Below are 20478 nucleotides of genomic sequence, written 5' to 3' on the forward strand. Positions count from 1 at the left end.
CACTTTAAGTGTTAACATAAGTAAACGGTTTTTAAAATGTGCAAAAAAAAATGTGATCTGATTTTGAACTGAGAGAATAACCTTTAAAATGACAGCTGAGGGAGCAGTAATCTCTGTTCCACTCAAATGTCAGTAATGGGATCAGAAATCCATCAAATTAGTACATTAAGGCCTATTGATTAGTCTCAATGGAACACAGATCAGTGGCACCAACATAAGGGTGAGATCGGCTTCATAAAAAACTGGAAGTAACTTAAAGTAATTTAATGTTTACTCATTACTGCTATACCCCAGGAATTATAACCCAATCACCATATGCACATAAATGGGTGACCTTTAAACGTATGAAATACAGTAAATAGGGTTGAGAATTAATAGATGTAACATTACCTTTTCTTTATGAAAATAGGGACTATTTGCAGCATCAATTGTCTTCCCAAAGAAGACAGGAAAACTCTTCACATTGACCCTTGTTCCGCTTTATTTTTGTACAAGAAGAGACACATTTTTATATATTTATCGATAAAAATCAAATCCAGAAATACGAAATGAGAGGAGACGCATCGTCTCACAGGATTCGAGGTTCCTAAATAAAGATCAATGCAGCATCAAGGGCACCTAATGTGACAGTGTGGCATTAGTTTCACTTGTTTTTAGTGCAGGTGATGAGGGGAAAGCAGAGGATGCGGATATGCAGCCTGTCAGCAGGATGACCGCAGCAGCAACAGCAGCAAAGGGACGAGGGGTGGAGGGGAGGGAGGGAGGGAGGGAGGCAGGCGGCGAGGAGCCGGGACGTTTGGAGCCTTCAGGACTGCCATCTTACGTAATCAGTTTAACCTTTTATTCATTTTCACCCGTTATATCATTAAAGGTGAGGGTCCAGTCACATTAAGTCACTTATAATACGTTGCTTTCTGTACCTGTTGGAGATGCGCGTGACCACAGGAGGATGCACGAGTTCTTATGATTGCTTTACTAGATCACTAAAACTGCACTTCAGCATTCATGCATGACTGACTCACTGGAGGGCGACCGTACTAGTTTTTATGTTGTTAAAATGATGAGTGTGTGTGTGTGTGTGTGTGTGTGTGTTTGTGGGCATTTGTCTGACAGAGACTGAGGGAGACAGAGAGCACAAGAGAGGAAAGAAAGAGCAGATGTCAACATGTCAGGAAAAAGTGACATCAAATCTATCAAAATAGAGACACGTTCAGCATTTCATGGATGCTGGAAATGTGTGTGCAGTACACTTATTTAAACACCAGGCGGCAGTGTTACCGATAATCAAGATGGGAGGCCATGCCAAATTGATTCACAGACCCATTTAAAATGTGCAGAAGGCAGAACTGCTACTCTGGGCTGAACTTTTTGTACATCAGCGTCTCTTCCGGGCTCTGTGTGTGCCTGCATTCAGATGTTCAGAGGATTGAAGCAATTCCCCCATGAATGCTGAAAACCCCCCAATGTGGGTTGACTGAGCTCATACCCATATGGGGCATAGCTGCCTGCCAACTGCAGCCTACGTAACTCCCAAATCCAGAGTCAACTAATGATCTGCATCGAAAAAGAAGCATCTGATGTTTGCTCTCTGGTTTAACAGCACATATGGTGCATGCAAACACTTAAAACAGAGACAATTTAGCAGAATGAAATAAGAAATAAGTCGTTATATTATCAAGAGACTGCAATTTCATGACTCGCGCAGCAACATTGTTGCTGAGAATTATACGCATCCACGCAAAAAGAGTAAGTCACTGTTGTGAATACGGGTACTTCTGCTAATGCCCAATTAATCTGAGCAAATGAAAACATGACCATGTGTCTTATATTGCTAAATCAGAGTAGGTACTTCCCCCCTAACTATTAATGTTTTGCTTGTCTATCACTATGATGACAGCAACAATCTTCTCACTTTTGCCATTCCAGATCAAAATCTCCTTCTCTCTTCTTTGTCTCCCCCAACTAATCTGTGCCACCCACTTTGGCATCGCTGTCATTTTTCACCTCTACTTCTATTCCCTTTCCCTCCCTCCTGTCATCCCCTCTCCTCCACTCTCAATTTGCCTAGCCTCATTCAGAACGTGGCTTTTGTGATTGGTTAGTATTTATATCAACTAGGTCCCAGTGCCACCTGGGACGACGGCGTCAGATCCAGGTCACGGTAGCCAGAACCATTCTTCGGCTCTGCATGAATCGGTCCGCTCCGATTCAGTCCAGTCCTTCTGCCATTCAAAGCCAGCATCACAGACAGACTGCAGACTGACCCGCTGGCATCATCACCCATGGGTAGGTAGGCGCACATATGAGCACCAGCAGGTGATGCTTCGCTGGTGTCTTTTAACACACACGGACAGGTAAAGTGGGATGTCTGCATGACTGCATCACACATAGAGATGAATATTAACACAAAGCTTACCTTTAAATGTAGGAATACCACTGTTGCAGAGGCAACAGTGAGAAGAAAGCTGGAAGACAGGTAAAGGTAGGTAGCTTTAATTGTATTACAAGATATTGTAATGGTCCACAGCAGATTTGTGAATAAGTTCATGATTATAATAGCTGCCTGTTATGATAAATGTCCTCAACTATTTCAGGTGTTTTCACGGTCATTCACTGTAAAAGCATTAAATGGAAAATAGTGATCCATATTTTTGGAATTATTAATATACGTAGCATCAGTGTTCTAGGCTAGCACGACCCTGTGCTGCTACCTGCTCGCCGCCAGTGTTTCATGGTTATAGAGTTAGTTTACACAGGATTATTGTAAGATAATCCACTTACAGAATTTAGAGACATGAGTCGCCATCTGTTTCTATTTATCACAGCGAGGGAGCCGTCAGCACTGCCTGACAGAACACAAGCGGCACTGTGGTAAGATGAAGCCGTAGAGTGAAATGTTATTGCGTATTTATCAGAATTTCTCCGGTTTGTAGTTTTTAAAGCACTATAATGGCGTCCTACAGTTCTCGCGACCTTTAAACTGCGCGCGCACTGGGGGCATGGTTGGTTTAGACGTGTTGTGTTCAGTAACTGTCGTAAAACTCTTTTTTAAATAACCAGCAGAGTCGCAAGTAGTCCTGCTAAATATAATATTCATAGAAACAAAGGTTTAAAAATATACACAGGGCTTCAGTATAGTGTACCACAGGCTATAGTTAAAATTAAAGTAAAATTAAAGCCAAGAACGTTGTAATTGTCAAATAATTATTCTTGTTATATTAAGAAGAAAAGGAAATGTCGTAAACCTACGAAATTTTTATATGTGTTTGTTTAAAAGGAAAATAACTGAGACAAACAAAAATTATCTGCGCGTTATCCAAAGTAGAATTTAGTCGCGCTATTATTGGTTCGTTTCCGTCAGTCAGTGAAGGCATCATTGTCCCTAAAGGAAGGAGTTCTCTCAGAAACGCGCTGATTGCAATTAGATGTGGGTGAAAACGCCCGATTGGTCGTGTTCTTCCAGTAATTCCCCCAGTTTTGCGAATCTCTCCTCATCTCTGTGAGTACTGAGACTGGCATTTGCTGATTTTAACTATATTTTCTTCGCTGAACCTCCTGTTATGCCACTTTTTAGATTGATTCTGTATTGATTTCTAATTAACCCCACCTCTGTTGTTTGCAAGATTACATCGTTGAATTTGTATTTTGTCAAATACTTGACCTTTTCTTTATTTGGTGATTCAGAATGAAAAAGTCCTTTTGACAATGAAGTTTGCCACCTGCTGTCATCAAACCTCTTAAAGCACCAGCTCTACAATCTACATATTATTGCTTTATTGGTGCCATTGACAAAGGTATGTAAATCATTTATCATGTCAAACTTTGCCCATGTACGTTTGCCAAAGTGCTTTTATCGTGACATTCTTCCTTCCTTTTCTCTTTACAGATAAACGTGGAGTCCCAAATGATGCGAACAGAGAGCAAAGGCCGAAGTGCCTCTCCTCACCGGATTACCTACAAATCTGACTTCCATGCTATAAAATGTTCATTTGATACTGGGATCAGTCTACACACTGGGACCAAGACCACGTGTGCCCATTCCAACAATCTGCTAACCAGCCTGTCTGATCCCCTGTCTCACACCAGCAGTCCCTCCAGCAGAGGGAGGGTTCCCAGCACCAGGGGGACCAAAATCAGAGAGAACATCTTCCTGCAAATGGACAGCCAGCAGATGAAACAAGATGGCGGTCTAGCACTGAGTTCTGGCTCCACGCCCATTATTTCTCCCTATAATCTTAGCCAACGGGCCCATGCATCACCTTTCTGTGGCTCCATACGTCCATTTGTCAGCTCCGCCGTGGCAAATATTTCAGCAGAATCATGTCTTCCAGACAGATCATCCAGATCGGAGGAGAAAGTGGACGTCGACAGAGCTGCCCTGGCTCAGAAATTTTCCGTAACGCGGAAATTGTTTGAGACTAGGGTGATGGAGTGGGAAGATGGTGGCGGGAGTGTTTCCAAAGGCACTACAGGTCGGGGGAGCAAAGAGATGACAGACGGAAAAGCGGAGGAGAAAGAGTGGAGAGGAGCTGTTGGTCAGGCAACGTCTCATAGCCACGATCAATCCAGCAAAAATATTTCTTTACCAAAGGTTGATGTTCAGGCCTCATTGACGGGTCACCACAAAACCTCTACAATGGACGGTCCCGATGCATCTTACAATCTCAATGAAGGCAGTCAAGGAGCGCATGAAGATAGAGGAAGCATAAGTCTGGACTTGTGCTTGGCCCCGGAGGACCCACTGAGAGCGGAACTAGTTGATGTGAAGAATGAGTCTTCGGAAAGTGATGAAAATGAAGAAGAAAAGGTGCAGGAGACTGAAAACATGCCTGAAGCCAAGCGTGGAAAGAGTGCAAACACAGTCGCTGGAGAAGGCGAACAGGACCTAGTGGATGATGTTTTTGAAGAGTCAAGCATGGAAAATGGCGAAGAGCTAAGGGCAGGTGAGAGTAACCCGATGGTTCACTTTGAAGAGCACCAGGAGTCGTCACGTGAAACGGAGTCCGATGGGGAACACGATGGAGGCGAGTATTGGCATGTCAGTGAGGAATGGATGGGATGGAGCAAAGGGTCCACTGAAGGGACAGAAACGGCGACAGAAGCAGGAGAAAGCAGAGAGAACGAAAGTGGGGCAGGAGAAAGTGCGAGTGAGAGAGAAGTGACGCAAGATGAGGCCAGTGAGCAGGAAGACGGGCATTCGGGTGAGGAAGTGGCTCGAGAAGATGACCTGACAGGATTGTCAGGCGGCGACGGGGCAGAGAATGAGCAGGACTCCCACAGCCTTCATCCAGAGCCTTCAACACCACCCAGACAGGAGGGTGAAAGCTGCGTGCATGCAGAGCGTCACCTTTCACTGGAATATGAGGAAATTCCCGGTGTGCCTGAAGAGGTTGATGAGGATCCAGCATTGATTTCTGGGAGAAAGGTCAAGTTCTCAACAGCCCCAATTAAGGTAAATAAAATAATTTTAGCATGTATTATTATCTTTGTGCTTTATTTATTAAAATATTGTCTTTCAGGTGTATTGCACTTATTCCAACACAGACTACGAACGCCACAATGAGGACATTGACCCCGTGTCGGCCTCGGCAGAATTTGAGCTGGAAAAGAGGGTGGAGCGGATGGACGTGTTTCCAGTGGAGATAATAAAGGGCGATCAGGGTCTGGGCATCAGTATCATAGGAATGGGGGTCGGAGCCGATCAGGGCCTGGAAAAACTGGGGATCTTTGTCAAAACGGTTACTAAAGGAGGAGCAACAGACATAGATGGAAGGTGCTTTACAGCCCCCCCCCCCCTTGTTCCCTAGCAGGTCAGAGGTCAGTGTGGTTCTAATGATGGAGATTGCTTTCCTATGCTCTGTGCGTGTCTCAGGATTCAGGTGAATGACCAGATAGTGGAGGTGGATGGGGTGAGTCTGGTGGGAGTCTCCCAGATTTTTGCAGCCACTGTGCTGAAGAACACGTCAGGCCTGGTGAAGTAAGCCGTCTTCTTCCTTTAGTTTAGCAATTTTATAACATTGTATTCATGCTTTCTAATAAATAAATTCACAAAAAAATTGACTTTGGATGTGAGCAATTTTCTAAAAATGGGACTATAATGTTTAGTTTTGATCCTGCTTGTTTGTGCAGGTTTTTGATTGGCCGAGAGAAGGAGGGGGTGGAGAGTGAGGTGGCGCGGCTGATCAACGAAAGCCTGGAGTTGGATAAAACGTCCAGAAAGGTGCAGCGTCTGTCGCGACGGTGAAGTATCGGCAGCTTTGACAGTTCCACCTGGTGTGATCGCGCTGCTTTCTGTGTGTGCATGAAGATGGGAGAGGAGAACAGAAACAATTTCGTCTGTAACATGTCAGAGGCGGTTGAGGAAGATGATGAAGATGAGGACGTTGCTGCTCTGTCCAGCCTTGAGAACTACCAGCTCTGCCAGAAATACCAGCAGGTATTTGATAGTCTTGGACATCCAGGCAGCATATAGAGTATGGAAATTGCATTGATTCTGTATTCCATCGCATTTCTGTCTCTTGTCTCTCCAGCTTCAGTTAAAACTACGCAGCGCAGCGTCCCAGCTTCACCAGGCAAGAGGAAAGGTAGGTCACTCCGCCAAGATGGAGCTCTCTCTCCTACACACAAACCCAGAAGTGTGCTCTCTTCACCTTTGCATCCACATTCAGACCCATTCGACCCATTTAACTGCATGTGTGAGGACTTGGAATGGAGCATTACTGGGACACGGACACATTCCAGGATTATTCATATATGTATATTTTTATGCCTCCAAGTGGTCACTACTGTGACATAACTGGGTTGGTGCTTTTTTTTTTTGCTTTTTTTTTTTCTTAAGAAAGCGTTGGAAGTTCAGTGGTTTGAACGTGACAAACAACAGCTTATCTAAGAGCTTTTTATAGACATTTAATCTATTTTCTTCTGTGTGCCTGCAAAGTTGAAGGCATGGGAGGAGCAGCAGGCCTGCTGGGAGAGCCAGAGGAACGAGCTGGTTCAAAGAGTGGAGGATGAAGCAGAAAAAGTTGACAAAATAGAGAAGTATGGCACCCGTCTTGTATATCAGAAACACGTAAACCACACACACTCGGAAGTATGTGAGCTTATCTCACTGAAAGATCGGCAAGATGGAATTCTAACAGTGCTGAGGAATTAAAATGGCTGAAAGGGCATTTCCACCCCTCACTCTTAACATCAGGTACTGGCAGGAGGCCCAGACTCTGTGCAGGGTTGTAAGCCAGAGATTGTCTGATGCCCAGAGCCAAACGGAGAGCCTGGAGATCAAATACAGCAAAGCTAAGAGACTGGTTAGAGAATACCAGGGCAGGTATTTACCTGATCATTTCTCAAGTTCTGCAACTGTGAGTCCACCATCATACTTTATATAAATGATTTTATTCGTCAAGAGAGGAGGAGAGGAGTAAAAGAGAAGCTGATCTAAGGCAAGAGATGGAGGAGAGGGAGAAACTGCACAGAGAAACTGTCGAACGGCTGCAAACCCAGGTGAGAGGAGGCTTCTCAACCCTGTGTGGGTTTGCTTTACCGAGGCTGCCATGTTTCAGGTATTCACTGCTTTACACCATTTATCTTAGTTAGCACAGCTGGAGAAGGGGGAGCCAGGAAGAAGGAACCATTCTGCCGACCAGTTGGTTACAGGTAATCTAGAGTGTTCTCCCTGTGTCCCTTTGACTGTGGCTGAAATGCTAATGTGCAAATGCACAGATGTAAAATGTTTGTCCTCAGGTCCAGATTGGTATATTCCAGTCCCTGATACGGGGCGTCTAGACTCCAGTGCTCAAATAGCCAGAGCTCAGCTGGCCCAGAAATCCAAGCGCCACCCACCGTCCCGAGACAAACTGAGAGAGAGCTTTAGAAAGCAGGTAGGAAGTGGCGCTGCTGAGGACAAATTTACAGTTCCACACTGTACCTCTTGCTGTCATGTGTCCTCCTGGCGCTCTTAAGGAAAATGACAGTCAGGAGAGCCCGTTAGTGTCGGCTTCAGCACCGGCCCATACAAGCAGCAGAGGCGAGATGTCGAGCACCTCATCTGTTTCAGCCCTCAGCCCACAACCTCCCGCCAGCTCCTTCGTTACCCCGCCCGTCTACATTACGGAAACGGCTCCCTCATCCTGTAAATCTTCCGAATCCAGGAAGTCCAAAAGGAAATTTCCAGATTTCAGGTGAACAAATTTTTGCTGTTGCTTCTTGGAATTGCCTGAAAGAATCGTCACATCTGGTACCTGCTGAAGGATTTTTGATCTGAGGTTATTTCACTTCATGTCCAGATTCAGCCATATATTGTACATAAATTAGGTCATCAGACGGAACGACCCAGATTTTCTATCAATGGATTTAATTTTGAAATCCCTAATGAGAACAGCATTAATCATCCATCTCCAGCTATTTAGGATGGGTTCAAGGATGGCGAGACATACTACTTTTACACATTTTGCCTAAATTTCAAAGCAAATTTGTGGTCATCTCTCCCGACAGTTAAACATACACATTAACTTTTGAAATCAACAGTTTTGTGTACTTTTCCTGATCTTGATGATGATTTTTTTTTTTTTTCCCCCCCAGTGGTCTTCGCAAGTCTCTCAGCAAAAAGAGAAGTGAGAAGCTTCGCAAATACTCCATGAACAAGAGGTGTGATAGCCTGCCAATCATCCAGTGGTGTCCACTTTTTGTGTATTTTCACCGTTTACTTTTTAAACCACTACTTCTCAGGGTGTCTACCAGCGGTGAACTCCTAGATCTGCCTGCTGGGATTTCTCCGTCGGGTTCGGTCTCCTCAATGCCGTCCTGCCTGCCGTTTCCTTGGTTCAGTGAACGGGGGAGGGAGAAAGTAGCGGAGGGCGGCAGGGAAAGACTTCGCTCTGTGTCCAGCAGCAGTTTGCCCTACTTGACCACCACAGGGAGAAGAGATCAGGTAAGAAGGTGGGGATATACTTCTCCCCAAAGAAGTGGGACTACTGCCAACCCCAGATTTGAATATAAATACCGCAACTATAATGACACCGAGATGATGCCAAAATCACAGCTGAGAGAAACACTTGCTGTGTTTGCTGTCACCTACAGTACAGCAGCGTGTAGGCAGCCTATTTTTCCCTTACTTTCAGAGTATTGGCTCGCCTGTGTGCAGCTCCAGCATGGCGGGTCATGCCTCTGATCCCTCCCTCTCTGGACACTCTCACACTTTTACTTTCTCCTCCTCTGAGGTGAGTCTGTCCTTTCCTTCCCTTGTCCCTCCTCTTTTTTTAACCTGCTGGACCTGTCTCTGTCTCTGTGCTCTCCACCTGCTGCCTCCCTGCTCTCATCTTTAGAGGTTTCCTCTAATTTCTCCTGTGTCCTCTCAGACATTGGACAGTGACCCAGTTCCCACTGTCAACAACAACCTATGGCAGAGCCGACCCATCTTGGAGTGGGACATCCAGCAGGTGTGTCTTTGGTTGGTCTCCATGAACATGGACCAGTACGCCACAGAATTCACTGCCAGAGGGGTGGATGGGACGCAGCTGCTCAGCTTGGACGGTGAAAAACTCAAGGTCGGTCAATAAAATGTACAAGCTTACCGTACTTTCTTCTCACTTTAGACCATTAAAAGATGTATTTCAAGACTAATTATTGCCTCAAACTCAAATGACACCTATCTTAGGAAGCTTTAATGCTGATTAGAATTGAAACTGCATGTTGCTAAATGCAGAGTAGCATTCCCGGTATGGTTAATAGAATCACCGATATGTTTCACACTGTATTTCCCATTGATTATACTTGGATGGATGTTAAAGATACTGCTATTGATAATTACATGAATTAAATACTTTAAATGAACAATGTCAGATTTAAACTTGTGCCATCAGGCTCTGGGGGTGTGCAGCCACAGCGACCGGTCGGTCCTCAAAAAGAAGCTGAAGGAGATAAAGAAAATGGAGGAGAAGAGGCTCAAACAGGAACAGGAGAAGGACAAGATCTTTGTGGTTTTGGAAGGTGAAGATAAGAACAAGGCGAAGATGATGCTGGAGGGGAAGTGCGTAAGAGAGGCCCGACGGAGCGGTAAAACCGTAAGGACCGAGTCCATCCTGTAGAGGTGATGTCAGGGCGAACCACCAGCAGCGACGCGCGTTTGTTTCAACACACATAATGCACTTAAAGTAATTTAATATTTGACTGAATCGTCTCCAAACAGACCCAGTTCAATAGTTATCATGTAGGCCACAGTACTGTTTTGGTTTTTTAAACGAAAAGAAGCGTTTGACTGCAGCCCCAAAGCAATCATATCACAGTACATGTCGGTGAACGGCTGTTCTTTTAATGTGTTTTTTTTTAAAATGTATTTGCAATAACATTATTTAAGAATGCACCCTGGCTTTTGCTGTAAATGCTTTTTATGTGTTAATAAATGTTTTAATCTTTAAACTGTTTTAAACGCCTCCTTGAACAACCACAAGAAACATGTAAAAATGAGAACCCTTTATTCACCTTCACACTTTATTTTACAGATGGAGAATAATGGAAATTCCGCATTGGTGTGAGGATATATTTACAAAACAAATGCTCAAATTCTGTCCATTTCTCTTTAAATATACATCCAGAGGCACCTTGGGCGGTAAAATGCTGACAAATTAGTGAATTCTTGTTTCAGTTTGCTAAAAACATGGCAGTGTTTGCACAGCCTGCATCTTTGGCCTGTTGAGCATGTAAAAAAGAAGTCTTCATGAAGAATAAATACAAAAATAGTACAAAAACGCACCAATCAGTGGTACAAAGAAAAGCTGACAAGTGTCGTGCGGGAACACCTCCCACATTGGAACGCACCTTCTCCAGATGTCTGTAGATTTAAGCTCAGAACGTCGAGCAGAAGGTTTGATGAAGTCGGGTCGGAACAAAACGGGTTATGGAACGTCCAAGTAAAGGTGGCAGTTAAGAGTAGTAATCTTTGTCGTGCCAGGTTGCCATCCAGTTCTTCTTTTGCTGGTTTTTCCAATTGTCATTCCCAGGCAGCATTCCTCGCTTTTCCCTCCTGATGCGGACGGCGCTGTAACTGGGAACCGTGTCTTCGTGTCTGGCTCGCTTGAAAAAGCCACCCTGCAGAGGGAGAGGAGGAAAACGCTGCTTTAAAGATATCTGGAGGAAAAGGAAATGTGGGAAGTTTGTCAGTCTGGAGCGAAAGACAGGACGAAGATGAGTTTAATAGTAAATACAAGACAATCCAGGAGCTGCTGCCGTGGATGCAAAACGGAGAAACCCACAGGTACAGTATGAGTGAAAGAAACTGGAAAAGCTGAGCAGTTGGACTAACTTTCATGGATACTGGAAGCAGGTACTACAGGTTCAGCCATCACCTCCGCCGGCCATGCAGTTAAACTCAAAAGGTTCTGCACAGAACCATCTGTGATGACCACTTTAGTCGTAAGCTCTTCAGAAAGGATCAGTCGGCCTTCAGACCAGCGCGAGAACTGGTCAGTGAATGCCAGAAAGCAGCACCAGACAAAAAAAGGTTTCACCCACTCAAAGCAGGTCAGTTAAGTTTACCCTGTTTGTTTAGGCATTGGTTGTCAGTCTCTCTTTATCTGTCGTATCCTCGTTATTCTTTTTCTCAAAGACGCCACACTGAGGAGAGGCAAACCGTGAGAAGGCGCGTCATCGCCGTTAACGTACATCTGCAGCTGTTCCCTCAGTGATGTCAGACACGGGTTGCTTGTGGTTTAATTAGCAGAGCAAGGGTTCCTCTGCGTTCTTACCTTCCAGAGAAGGAACGCCAGCAGGGCCAACAATAGCAGGACCAGGAGGATGGTCAGAACGATGATCCACCACGGCACCCCCCCGTACTGGGCTTCACGCCTCTCTGGGAACACCGTCAGCCTCACCTACGGGAATACACGCAGCCGCGGGGCTTCAGAACCAAGAACTTGACATGGGATTGGTGGCAGATGCTGAGCGCTCACTTGTGTCTCTGCTTTGTTCAGCACAGTGTTCCTGGACGTGTTCACGTTCAGAGAGGCCTTCACGATCACCACCACATGATGTAATTTGGAATAGTCCTGTTTAGAAAGAGAAAAGCCGACTAATTCGAGCCCTTCTTTAAGGAAACACTCTTTTTCTCCTTTACCTCGATGAAGGTGCTGTTCCATATACGAGAGTGGAAGGTGATGACTGCATTACTGTCCATGCCCCGCAGGGGGCACTTTATCTTCACGCATTTTGCCCCCTGGTCGCAGGACTGTTGTGAACAGCTCAGTTACTCAACAAGGTCAGATCAGACATGACAGTCAAAGCGGCAGCATCGTACATACCAAAGTTTTAGATTTCTCATCGGTGAAGCGGGAAATGATGCCTTTGTCACGTTCCTGGTTGTTTCTTGCTGCTCTTTTACTCCTCTTTGGTTCCTTTAGGAAGAATTGAAGCATTTACGTCAGCCTTTTATGTCAGTGTATTTAAGTGCACCCGTTTCCTCGGAAAAAGTGAATGTGCAGACAGCAAAGGCGTCTCCCCGACCTTGTTACGAGGGTTGACCTCCCCTTTCGGAGAGCAATTTATGTGTTCCACTCCCGAAGAGCTGATCTTCATCAGGTAGAGCAGCCACTTCTCATTCGCCGTCTCCTTTGGCCAGTCGATCTCCAGGGTAGCGCCTTCTGTCAGGCGCTTTCCCAGATTTATTATCTACAGATTGAGATAAGACCAGCTTGATGGAACTGGTATTCATTTGACACCTGAGAGGGTTCACTAACACAAAGGCGAACAAGAGCCTTCCCTGTACTCACTCTGAACTGATGCGTGATGGCACTCCCAATTTCACTCTCCGTCTTAATGGCCTCCTCACCTTTGACCTTTCCATAGAAGTAGGCCTGAGATGGAACAGCTTGTCTGGGGAAACCAGCAGAGATTTGTTAGCAGGAATCTGGGCGTTTGTGTTGTCACACATGTGTTTCTTTTCTACTCACCCCGAGACAGAGAGCTGCAGCAAAATGGCCACCGTCGCCTTGGCTTTAACGGGCTCTAATGCCTTCTGATCGCTCGTTCTGAGAGGGAGGAGTTCAGGACACGTATTAAACATTTCATAAGCGTTAAGAGATATTTCATGTAACGTGGAATAAAAGGCGTACGTCTCGAGCTTGAGTTCAACCTCCACTTCTGAGGTGTCGAGAGAAATCCCAGCTGTGCCCATTATGATATAGAAAATCGCCTAGATAGACAGAAGAAGACGGGTGTTCAGACAGAGCTGGTGGGTGTGAACGGATGAGTGCTGCGTGGTCTCACCTCTGAGTTTCGTTTAAAGGGATTTCCAAGCTCACAGTTGACAAAGGAACCGTTCTTATTAGCTGTACAAGTTACCGGGTGCTTCTGGAATCACAAACAAACTCCAGTCAGGACAATCTGGGACACGAGCAGGAGAAAACGTCAAGGGGGACGCAGGGCTCACATCCGGAGAGACGGTGAAAGTGGAGTAGGTGAGAGACTGCTGGAAGAAGGCCACCACGGAGGCTTCGTACGCGTCGTCGCCATTCAAGTTGGTGGCCCTGACCTCCAAGGCGAGGTCCTTCTGGTCGCTCAGCTTGATCACGGGCATGTTATTCTCTCTTTAACAGCAACAGTGGAATGTAACAATAAACCACGATTTTCACAAGAACTGCCAGAAAAGAAATAATAGGAATAACAAGGGTTTTTTTACAGTTCGAGTGGAACGAAAGTTTTGTCGTCAGCTGTCCTGTAACCATAGCGATAGGTCAGCTTTAAATTGCTCTGACATATGTTGTCGTTGCCACAGCCCTCTTTTCGGAAAGGCACCTAAGAGGAAAAATACACAGGCACACAATTAAATATTTTAACTGTTTTATATTCATTCAAACCATGATTATGATGTTTATTTCTATTTATTAATTTTAGCTAATCATATTTATTGCTATCATTTAATTCCTTGTTCCTCTTTTTAAATGTAAACATTGTGGTCATCTGCAAACATCCGCATCTGAATATTGGGGTTTTGGTCATCTGCACGTGCGCTCACCATGGATCGAACCGTGTTTTTCTCGTTGGCGTCCAGCACCGGCGGCAGCTGAGGAAACGAGCTCTGTCTGCGTTTGCGCTTGGCTTCCTGGATTTCCACGGACACGTCGATGGGGATCCCGCTCAGCTTGTCCTTGATGTTTTCCTGCATCACACAGCATTGTGTTGCACCTGTAGCGACCCATGACCGGGGAAATACCTCTTCAGAGTTGCTACCTGTATGGAGAGCTGACGATTGATGCATTCTTCTTTTCCTTGGCTGGCCAATACGATGGTCCCCTTGGAGCCGTAGCTGTTTGTAGAACCCCCAGTAAAGACCGCTCTGGACTTCAGGCCCTTCTTCCTGTTTTCAGCATCGGCCTCTAGGGAGTACGCAACCGCTACACAGAGCAGGGAGAATCACACGGCATTACACTCCCCATAATGGATACAATTGGAACGAAGAGGCACGGCATCTTACTTAGACGTGGAGAGTAGCTCTTGGGGTTGGCAGAGTAGCTGAAGCATGCCTTCACGTTGAGACTGCGAAAGGTCAAAAGTCAGACGCAACACCGGCGGAAGAAAATAAAGGCAAAGGTGATGAGCGATTGTACCAGAATGTGTTGCCGCAGTTCTTTTTGGTGAGGTCGATTTCCCTCGTCGAGAGCTGGATATCCTTCTTGATATTAATGACAGGACGGGCCCTGGGAGGAAAGAGGCCTGGTGAGCGGCCTTTTCTGATCGGAGATGAGCATTGGGAAAAACACACCTGTTCTCTCACCTGTACACAAACACGGCGTCGGAGAGGGATCCGACGGCAAGGTCAGGGTAGGAGTTCTCGTCCAAGTCCATGTTGCTTGCCAAAGAGTAGCCAAACATTTTGACACCAGGCATTGCGGGCAGAACCTGGAGTGAGACGGAGAGCCCTTCTGAACTGACCAGATTTCGATCCAATAAAGCCGAATATTCTACGGTTTTTCCACCATACCTGTCCAGCTTTCTTAGACTTGAGTCCAGTCTTGGATCCATGATAGATGAAAACTTTTCCTGAACCCTGATTGTCATTTGGGGCTCCCACAGCAAAATCTGACAGCCAAAAATAGAAGCATTTTAAAAACCTCCATAAAGATCAACCAAGAGTAGCACAAGCTTTCCAGCTTTACCATGGAAACCATCCTGATTGATGTCGCCCAGGTTTGCCACGGCCAGGCCAAACATGGAGTCCTGTGGTCCGTCTATTCTAACGGGAGTCACTTTGTCCCACTTTCCCTCGTTGTTGACGTAAACGTAAACAGCTCCCCCGATCTGTCCCTCTTTCTCAAAGTACTGAGGCGCTCCCACCACTAGATCCTCCCACCTGACAAACAAAAGCATGGCCGTATTAAGGACAGTACGACAGAGGGGGGCAACTCCATGCACCATGCGTCTCTCACCTGTCGCCGTTCAGGTCCAGCACTGCCAGAGCATAGCCAAAAGAGGAGGCCAGGCCTTCCCCTTCAAGGATGTAGTCTTTTTCCAGAATGGAGCTCGTGTCCCCGCCTTTTCTCAATAACACCACCTCACCACTGTGGTGCGCCCTGGGGGCTCCCGCCACCACCGTCAACTGGTTCTGCTTGACTAGACGCTTCCCTGTGTCCAGTGAGAAGCCTGGAAATTAAAGGAAAAGTCAGCACAGGGTGGCCTGCAATGGGAGCAAACTGGCTTTTTATGGCTTACCCAGGTAGCTGTTGGGAGGAGTAGGGACCAAAGTGGGGTCCTTTTTCCTCTCATCTCCCACTTCAAAAGGACCATCATCAAAGATGCCCATCTCTAACAAAGTGTCATTGTTCTGTTCCAAACGTACCAAACCTGAGGGAGAGCAAGTGGTGGTTCAAGCTGATGTAATTCTATCATGCACTGTGCGTCTACGCCCCATCTAACCCTTCCAATCGTAGGCTCCAGGAGCTCCAAAGATGAAGTAGTGGTAATCCTTGTCGAAGATGGCGGCGAGGCCCTGCTGGCAGGATCCGAACATCTCGTGGCCGCGGGGCCGACTCTCGCAGAAGTGCCATTCGCCTCCGTCTTCACTGGAGTCCGGATTGATGGTCAGGTCCTGACTGAACACGTAGCAGCGGCCGGTAATATCCCGTGATTCGATGCCGGTGTTCACGTTGCTCCGGCGCTGGTAGCGATGGGCGCAGGTCTGGTGCAGAAAGCAACGGGACAACATGGTATTACAATTACAGCCTTATGATATCACTGAGAAGATGGTATTTGTCTTTAAAATATAAAACATTAATGAGATATGAAGCTAATGAGCTTGAAAGAGAGCCAGATTTCTGACGTCTGTCTTACCATAACCTTGCCTCCTGGCCCCTGGCTGCTGACTGACACTCCCATCCACTGCCTTTCTTTGCTTTCAATGGTTTGGTCCTCTACACAAAAATCCAGGAGTTAGGACCCCAACATCTGCTGGAAAAAATGCACAGGTGTTGGCGGGAACCTCACCTGAGTTGTCAAAGTCAATCCTGGAGCAGTCGTTCCTGTTCATGTCACAGCGGTACAACCCTCCGGTCACAGCAGATTTTTGTCCCCTCAAAGCCTTGGCTCTCGGGGCACCGACCAGCAGTCTGCAACAGAGACCCAAGCGAAGGATGAGCATGTGCACGCTGCAGCTGTGGACCAGCCTGACATTTGTACTTCGAAACAAAGGGGCCGCATTCATCCACAAAGATGCGCGTTCACCCCAAAACTGATGTTCCATGTCCTCATTGTTGGACTCACTCAAAGACCCTTTTAAAATTGCTGTTCTGGTCGTCTGGAGGTGGTTTTCTCTCCTCTTTCCACATGCACACAGAGGTAGCCTTTGTGTTGCAGGGACAAACAGGAATGCCACTCCCTGCCGTCCTTGAACCTGCCGTTTTGCCACGTTGGACATTTGTGACAGGCTTCCTGTCTGTCTGCGTGCTCCCAAAGCAGTTTTGTCTCCGTATGATGACCTACAAAGTTAACGAAGCACCGCGTTCACCAGACGGGATCAGGCAAACCTAGTTTCAGCTGGAGCACAAAGCCTCTGCAGATCCACACAAACATTCAGGATGCAGAGTTGAGGTTAATCCCGGTGCGGGCAGAGAAGGGAACTTCATCAAGAGCACAAGTGACGGAGGAGACTAAAAAGCAGAGGCTGTGATAACGGGCACGTGCTGACAGGAGGAGTTCATGCTCGGTAGAGCGTGTGTGTGTGGAGGAGTGTGTTTGTGTCCTATCAGAGATATTCTCCTTCCATCTGCTCGCTAAATATAACTGTTTCTGTTCCGCGCCCAGATGTTCCACCAATTTATGCTCCTCTCCCCGTTCCTTTTACTTTCATCTGTTTCTTTGGAGGGGTTCCCGTTGCTCCTGTTTGATGTTGGATAACCTCAGCTCACCTGAAAGGAATGGAGGTGGGGAGTCTGTCTGCCATAAACTACAGTCTGCTTCTCTCCTTCATACTTTCTGCACAGAAGACACCATTTAACGCCCTTATCTAACGTATTCTATTGGTATTTCAGTGATCTATTCCTACACCCCCACTTTATTCTTTAGCAATAAACACAAAATTTTCCTCCTTCAGATCCGCAGGCAGGCACCTTCCTCCATCACGGTCACTCCTGGAATGCTGCGCACACGCCGGCACGCACACGCCGGCTCACATCAGCTCAGCCTTCTCCTGTAGGTACATGCACCTCTTAACCCCAGAGGGCACGAAAAGTGCTGAAAAACATTGAAGCGGATAAAGGTTGGCAGTGCATGCCCGCAAAGTGGCAGTGAGTCACCGTGCACGCCCATCGGGGAGGAGAAGAAGGCAACACAAGCGACGAATGAATAACTTTTTATCTATTCACTCTCGGCTGCGCCTCGGGGTTCTGAATGTATCCCACTTCCAGGTGACTGACAGCCCGGCGGTGCCTCAGTGTGCACGTACGACGCGCATCGGCACCACTGAAAACACACCAGACACGCGAGCGTGCGCGCTCAACACCGAGAGCGACATTCCTCCTCTGCAGCGACTGCGTGCGCGCAGTCCCTCGCAGAACAAACACGGTGCTCTGATCAAACATACACGCACACATTCATACTTGCACCACGGGCGCTGCAGAGCCTAGCAGGACACAAACTGTATGTGTGTGTGTGTGTGTGTGTGTGTGTGTGTGTGTGTGTGGTGTGTGTGTGTGTGTGTGTGTGTGTGTGTGTGTGTGTGTGTGTGTGTGTGTGTGCTACATATTGAGCACCAAAGTGCTCGTTCTACTCGGGGGTTAGTGAGGGTTAGGAGCTGGGGAATGCATTAGGTCTAAGAAAATGCTCACAAAGACAAAATTACAAAGGTGTGCGCGCAGTAGTAAACAACCTTTACCAGCAGTGTTTAACCTCCGCGCGGAAGGTTACGGACCAACAGTTGTTTGATAACTGGGCCATAAAACTGTAAAAGATCTTGCTGTGGGTGTGGATCAGGTTCTACCTACAGAACAACACACCACTGGTTTGGAGTCCTGCTCCAATCTGCCCTCCGCCCGCAGGGAAAGCGCTTTATCGTCATTTGAAGGCAACGGGACAGTTTATTTAAGCGCGCATCACCCCATGTTTAATGGAATCGTAAGTTCTCATCAGTGCTATGACACATTTTTGATCATTTTACTGGTGGGAAAGAGAGGATCATAAAACCAGAATAAAACCATATCTCATTTTGACTGGATCATTTATGAGACACTCAATACACGGGGACCCAGGAGAAATCTGGATCTGAAGGAATAAATCCCTCAGAAATGGTAAGAAGAGGTTTTCCCTGCCCTTTGCTTACAAACGCTCTTTCCCTACCGGTAAATTTGCATTTATAGCTGCTCCGCTGACCCTAAGTCAGTTAATAACAAGGGGCTTTAAACCAGTCTCCACTGGATGGCAGCTACCCTTTTACCAGAGGACAAACCTCAGCTGAAGAATTGGCCATAAAAACGTCAGCGATTATTCACTGTCGCGCTTTTAATCCCCAAAACTCCTATTTTCCACAAAAACACACCCGGAAAAGTTCTGCCTTCCAACACAGGCTCTCAAATGAGTAACCCTGTGGTAAAGAAAGATTAACAGCCCCATCGGCGCAGAAATAACGCTTGGCTCAGATTTCAAATACCTGCGACACACCTGAGCTCCCCGCTCCCACAATCTCCCGACATCTGATCACATTTAAATGGCGACCGCTGTCGTATCATGTGACAACAAGAAAGCTCGGCTCTCACATGGTTTTGTCCTCCGGTTGGAGCTGCCGGTGCATGGCCATGGAGAAGCCGAACAGGCTGTCGGGATCGCCGCTCGTCTTGCGCACCACATTCTCGGTGTCCAGGTTAAAGGCGCAACACGTCGAGACCAAGACGGCCAGTAGCGGGAGTCCGGGGACCATCCTGACTTCCGTGGCTCCAGATCAAGTCCAAAAGAAAGAAACAAAAACTCTGGAGCTTCCCTGAGAGCTGCTAAATGTCCCGGACTGTCTGCGGGAGGGCGCACGGTGGACCACTTTGGTGCAGCTGCTCCTCCCAGTGGCCTCCCAGTTGGCACACCACGCTACCACACCTCAGATATGACTGGAGGCGCTGGATATTACTGTTGTCTTTGTAAATTAAGCGGAGTGCTTTTGAAAATTTCAGGTTTAAGCTTGGAAGCATTCATTTAGAGTCGTGGTTCGACAAAAAAGATCTATTCTCTAAGCATTCTACGTTTGTATAGTTCAATTTGGAAAGGAATTTTATCCAAACTACCAATATCTTCTGTTTTCAAAAGAACATTTAAGGATACTGCTTGATATAAAGCATAACGTGCACTAGTTTCTTACAGAATTTAGCTTCAGAGATTATAAGGGAATCTGATAAATAGTTGTTTTTCGTTTTTTTGCAGTAATTGGACCATAAATGAGTCAGAGTTCAGGCTGGTGATCTCCTGTGCACCATCACCATGCAATTTGGGCTCCGTCCCAACTTCTTAGATGAGTCAGATGGAGCCAGAAGACGAGGGACACACACACACATGCACGCTCGTTCACAACATTTTAAAGGCATTCCATGAGACTGACCCCAAAGACTGTCCTCGCAACCCGGCAGCTCAGCAGACAACGCGGGCTTTGTGTGCACGACTGAGAAACAGGGTGCTCAGAGAGGGCGACAGACGCTGCCCACGTACAGTAGAAAAGGCAGAAATATGGCTGGACTTTGAAAAGGGCAGAGGAGGAATGTGCCTCATAAACGCCAGTGAAGACCAGAACAACAACAAGAAATGTCCATTCAGCTGCCAGAGGTTCAATCAACAGGTCAGAAAATGTGTTGGCATCGAATTTATTATTTTAATGCGTGACTAAAGCTGAATACAACTGATAAACCAGACATTTCCTACACTTCGGGTTCAAACATCAGAGAACACCACACACAGCCCATCAGCATCACCTCCTTGCATTCCCACGATGTCCTTTGGGGAAATGGAGGTCAAGGCTCCGTACGC

At 46.6% G+C, this 20478-nt stretch overlaps 2 protein-coding genes across 9 annotated transcripts; one reads left to right on the forward strand and one right to left on the reverse strand.

Annotated features, from left to right (window-relative positions):
* The first annotated feature begins 150 nt into the window (after nucleotides 1–150).
* LOC130538420 (neurabin-1-like) lies at nucleotides 151–10413 on the forward strand. 7 transcript variants are annotated; one of them, XM_057055965.1, is made up of 21 exons: nucleotides 151–2354; nucleotides 2429–2482; nucleotides 2826–2871; nucleotides 3685–3794; nucleotides 3887–5452; nucleotides 5520–5773; nucleotides 5873–5977; nucleotides 6130–6220; nucleotides 6308–6436; nucleotides 6531–6584; nucleotides 6938–7038; nucleotides 7196–7324; nucleotides 7404–7500; nucleotides 7590–7653; nucleotides 7741–7877; nucleotides 7960–8177; nucleotides 8578–8643; nucleotides 8725–8926; nucleotides 9117–9215; nucleotides 9354–9542; nucleotides 9858–10413. In XM_057055965.1, exons 5-21 carry the CDS (start codon nucleotides 3905–3907, stop codon nucleotides 10080–10082), a joined length of 3708 nt encoding a protein of 1235 aa, XP_056911945.1. In that variant the 5' UTR covers nucleotides 151–2354; nucleotides 2429–2482; nucleotides 2826–2871; nucleotides 3685–3794; nucleotides 3887–3904; the 3' UTR covers nucleotides 10083–10413. The 7 variants fall into 7 exon arrangements, with proteins under 7 accessions (XP_056911945.1, XP_056911947.1, XP_056911942.1 ...); XM_057055967.1 differs by having other exon boundaries at nucleotides 151–2286; XM_057055962.1 differs by having other exon boundaries at nucleotides 151–2482.
* Nucleotides 10414–10452: 39 nt separating this feature from the next.
* On the reverse strand, nucleotides 10453–19528 carry LOC130538421 (integrin alpha-6-like). Of its 2 annotated transcripts, XM_057055971.1 has the most exons (26): nucleotides 19230–19528; nucleotides 16468–16589; nucleotides 16315–16394; nucleotides 15901–16162; nucleotides 15697–15828; nucleotides 15414–15627; nucleotides 15144–15337; nucleotides 14969–15066; nucleotides 14762–14886; nucleotides 14595–14684; nucleotides 14462–14523; nucleotides 14218–14381; nucleotides 14003–14146; nucleotides 13667–13782; nucleotides 13418–13574; nucleotides 13255–13338; nucleotides 13101–13180; nucleotides 12939–13016; nucleotides 12759–12861; nucleotides 12493–12657; nucleotides 12291–12383; nucleotides 12107–12217; nucleotides 11943–12038; nucleotides 11739–11864; nucleotides 11530–11607; nucleotides 10453–11082 (listed from the first exon to the last, which is right to left on the reverse strand). In XM_057055971.1, exons 1-25 carry the CDS (start codon nucleotides 19388–19390, stop codon nucleotides 11539–11541), a joined length of 3126 nt encoding a protein of 1041 aa, XP_056911951.1. In that variant the 5' UTR covers nucleotides 19391–19528; the 3' UTR covers nucleotides 10453–11082; nucleotides 11530–11538. The 2 variants fall into 2 exon arrangements, with proteins under 2 accessions (XP_056911951.1, XP_056911949.1); XM_057055969.1 differs by lacking the exon at nucleotides 11530–11607.
* Between the last annotated feature and the right edge of the window lie 950 nt (nucleotides 19529–20478).

The sequence above is a fragment of the Takifugu flavidus genome, chromosome 15 (genome assembly GCF_003711565.1).
Source record: "Takifugu flavidus isolate HTHZ2018 chromosome 15, ASM371156v2, whole genome shotgun sequence".
NCBI classification, from domain to species: Eukaryota; Metazoa; Chordata; class Actinopteri; order Tetraodontiformes; family Tetraodontidae; genus Takifugu; species Takifugu flavidus.

Coding starts and splice junctions, on each gene's coding strand:
- LOC130538420 (XM_057055962.1), top strand. CDS start 3,905: ATGATGCGAACAGAGAGCAAAGGCCGAAGTGCCTCTCCTCACCGGATT. Junction 7,501..7,589: donor TCGAACGGCTGCAAACCCAG/GTGAGAGGAGGC, acceptor CATTTATCTTAG/TTAGCACAGCTGGAGAAGGG. Junction 8,178..8,577: donor AGGAAATTTCCAGATTTCAG/GTGAACAAATTT, acceptor TTTCCCCCCCAG/TGGTCTTCGCAAGTCTCTCA.
- LOC130538421 (XM_057055969.1), bottom strand. CDS start 19,390: ATGGTCCCCGGACTCCCGCTACTGGCCGTCTTGGTCTCGACGTGTTGC. Junction 15,829..15,900: donor TGGAGCCTACGATTGGAAGG/GTTAGATGGGGC, acceptor GCTCTCCCTCAG/GTTTGGTACGTTTGGAACAG. Junction 14,147..14,217: donor ATCGTCAGCTCTCCATACAG/GTAGCAACTCTG, acceptor TGTGTGATGCAG/GAAAACATCAAGGACAAGCT.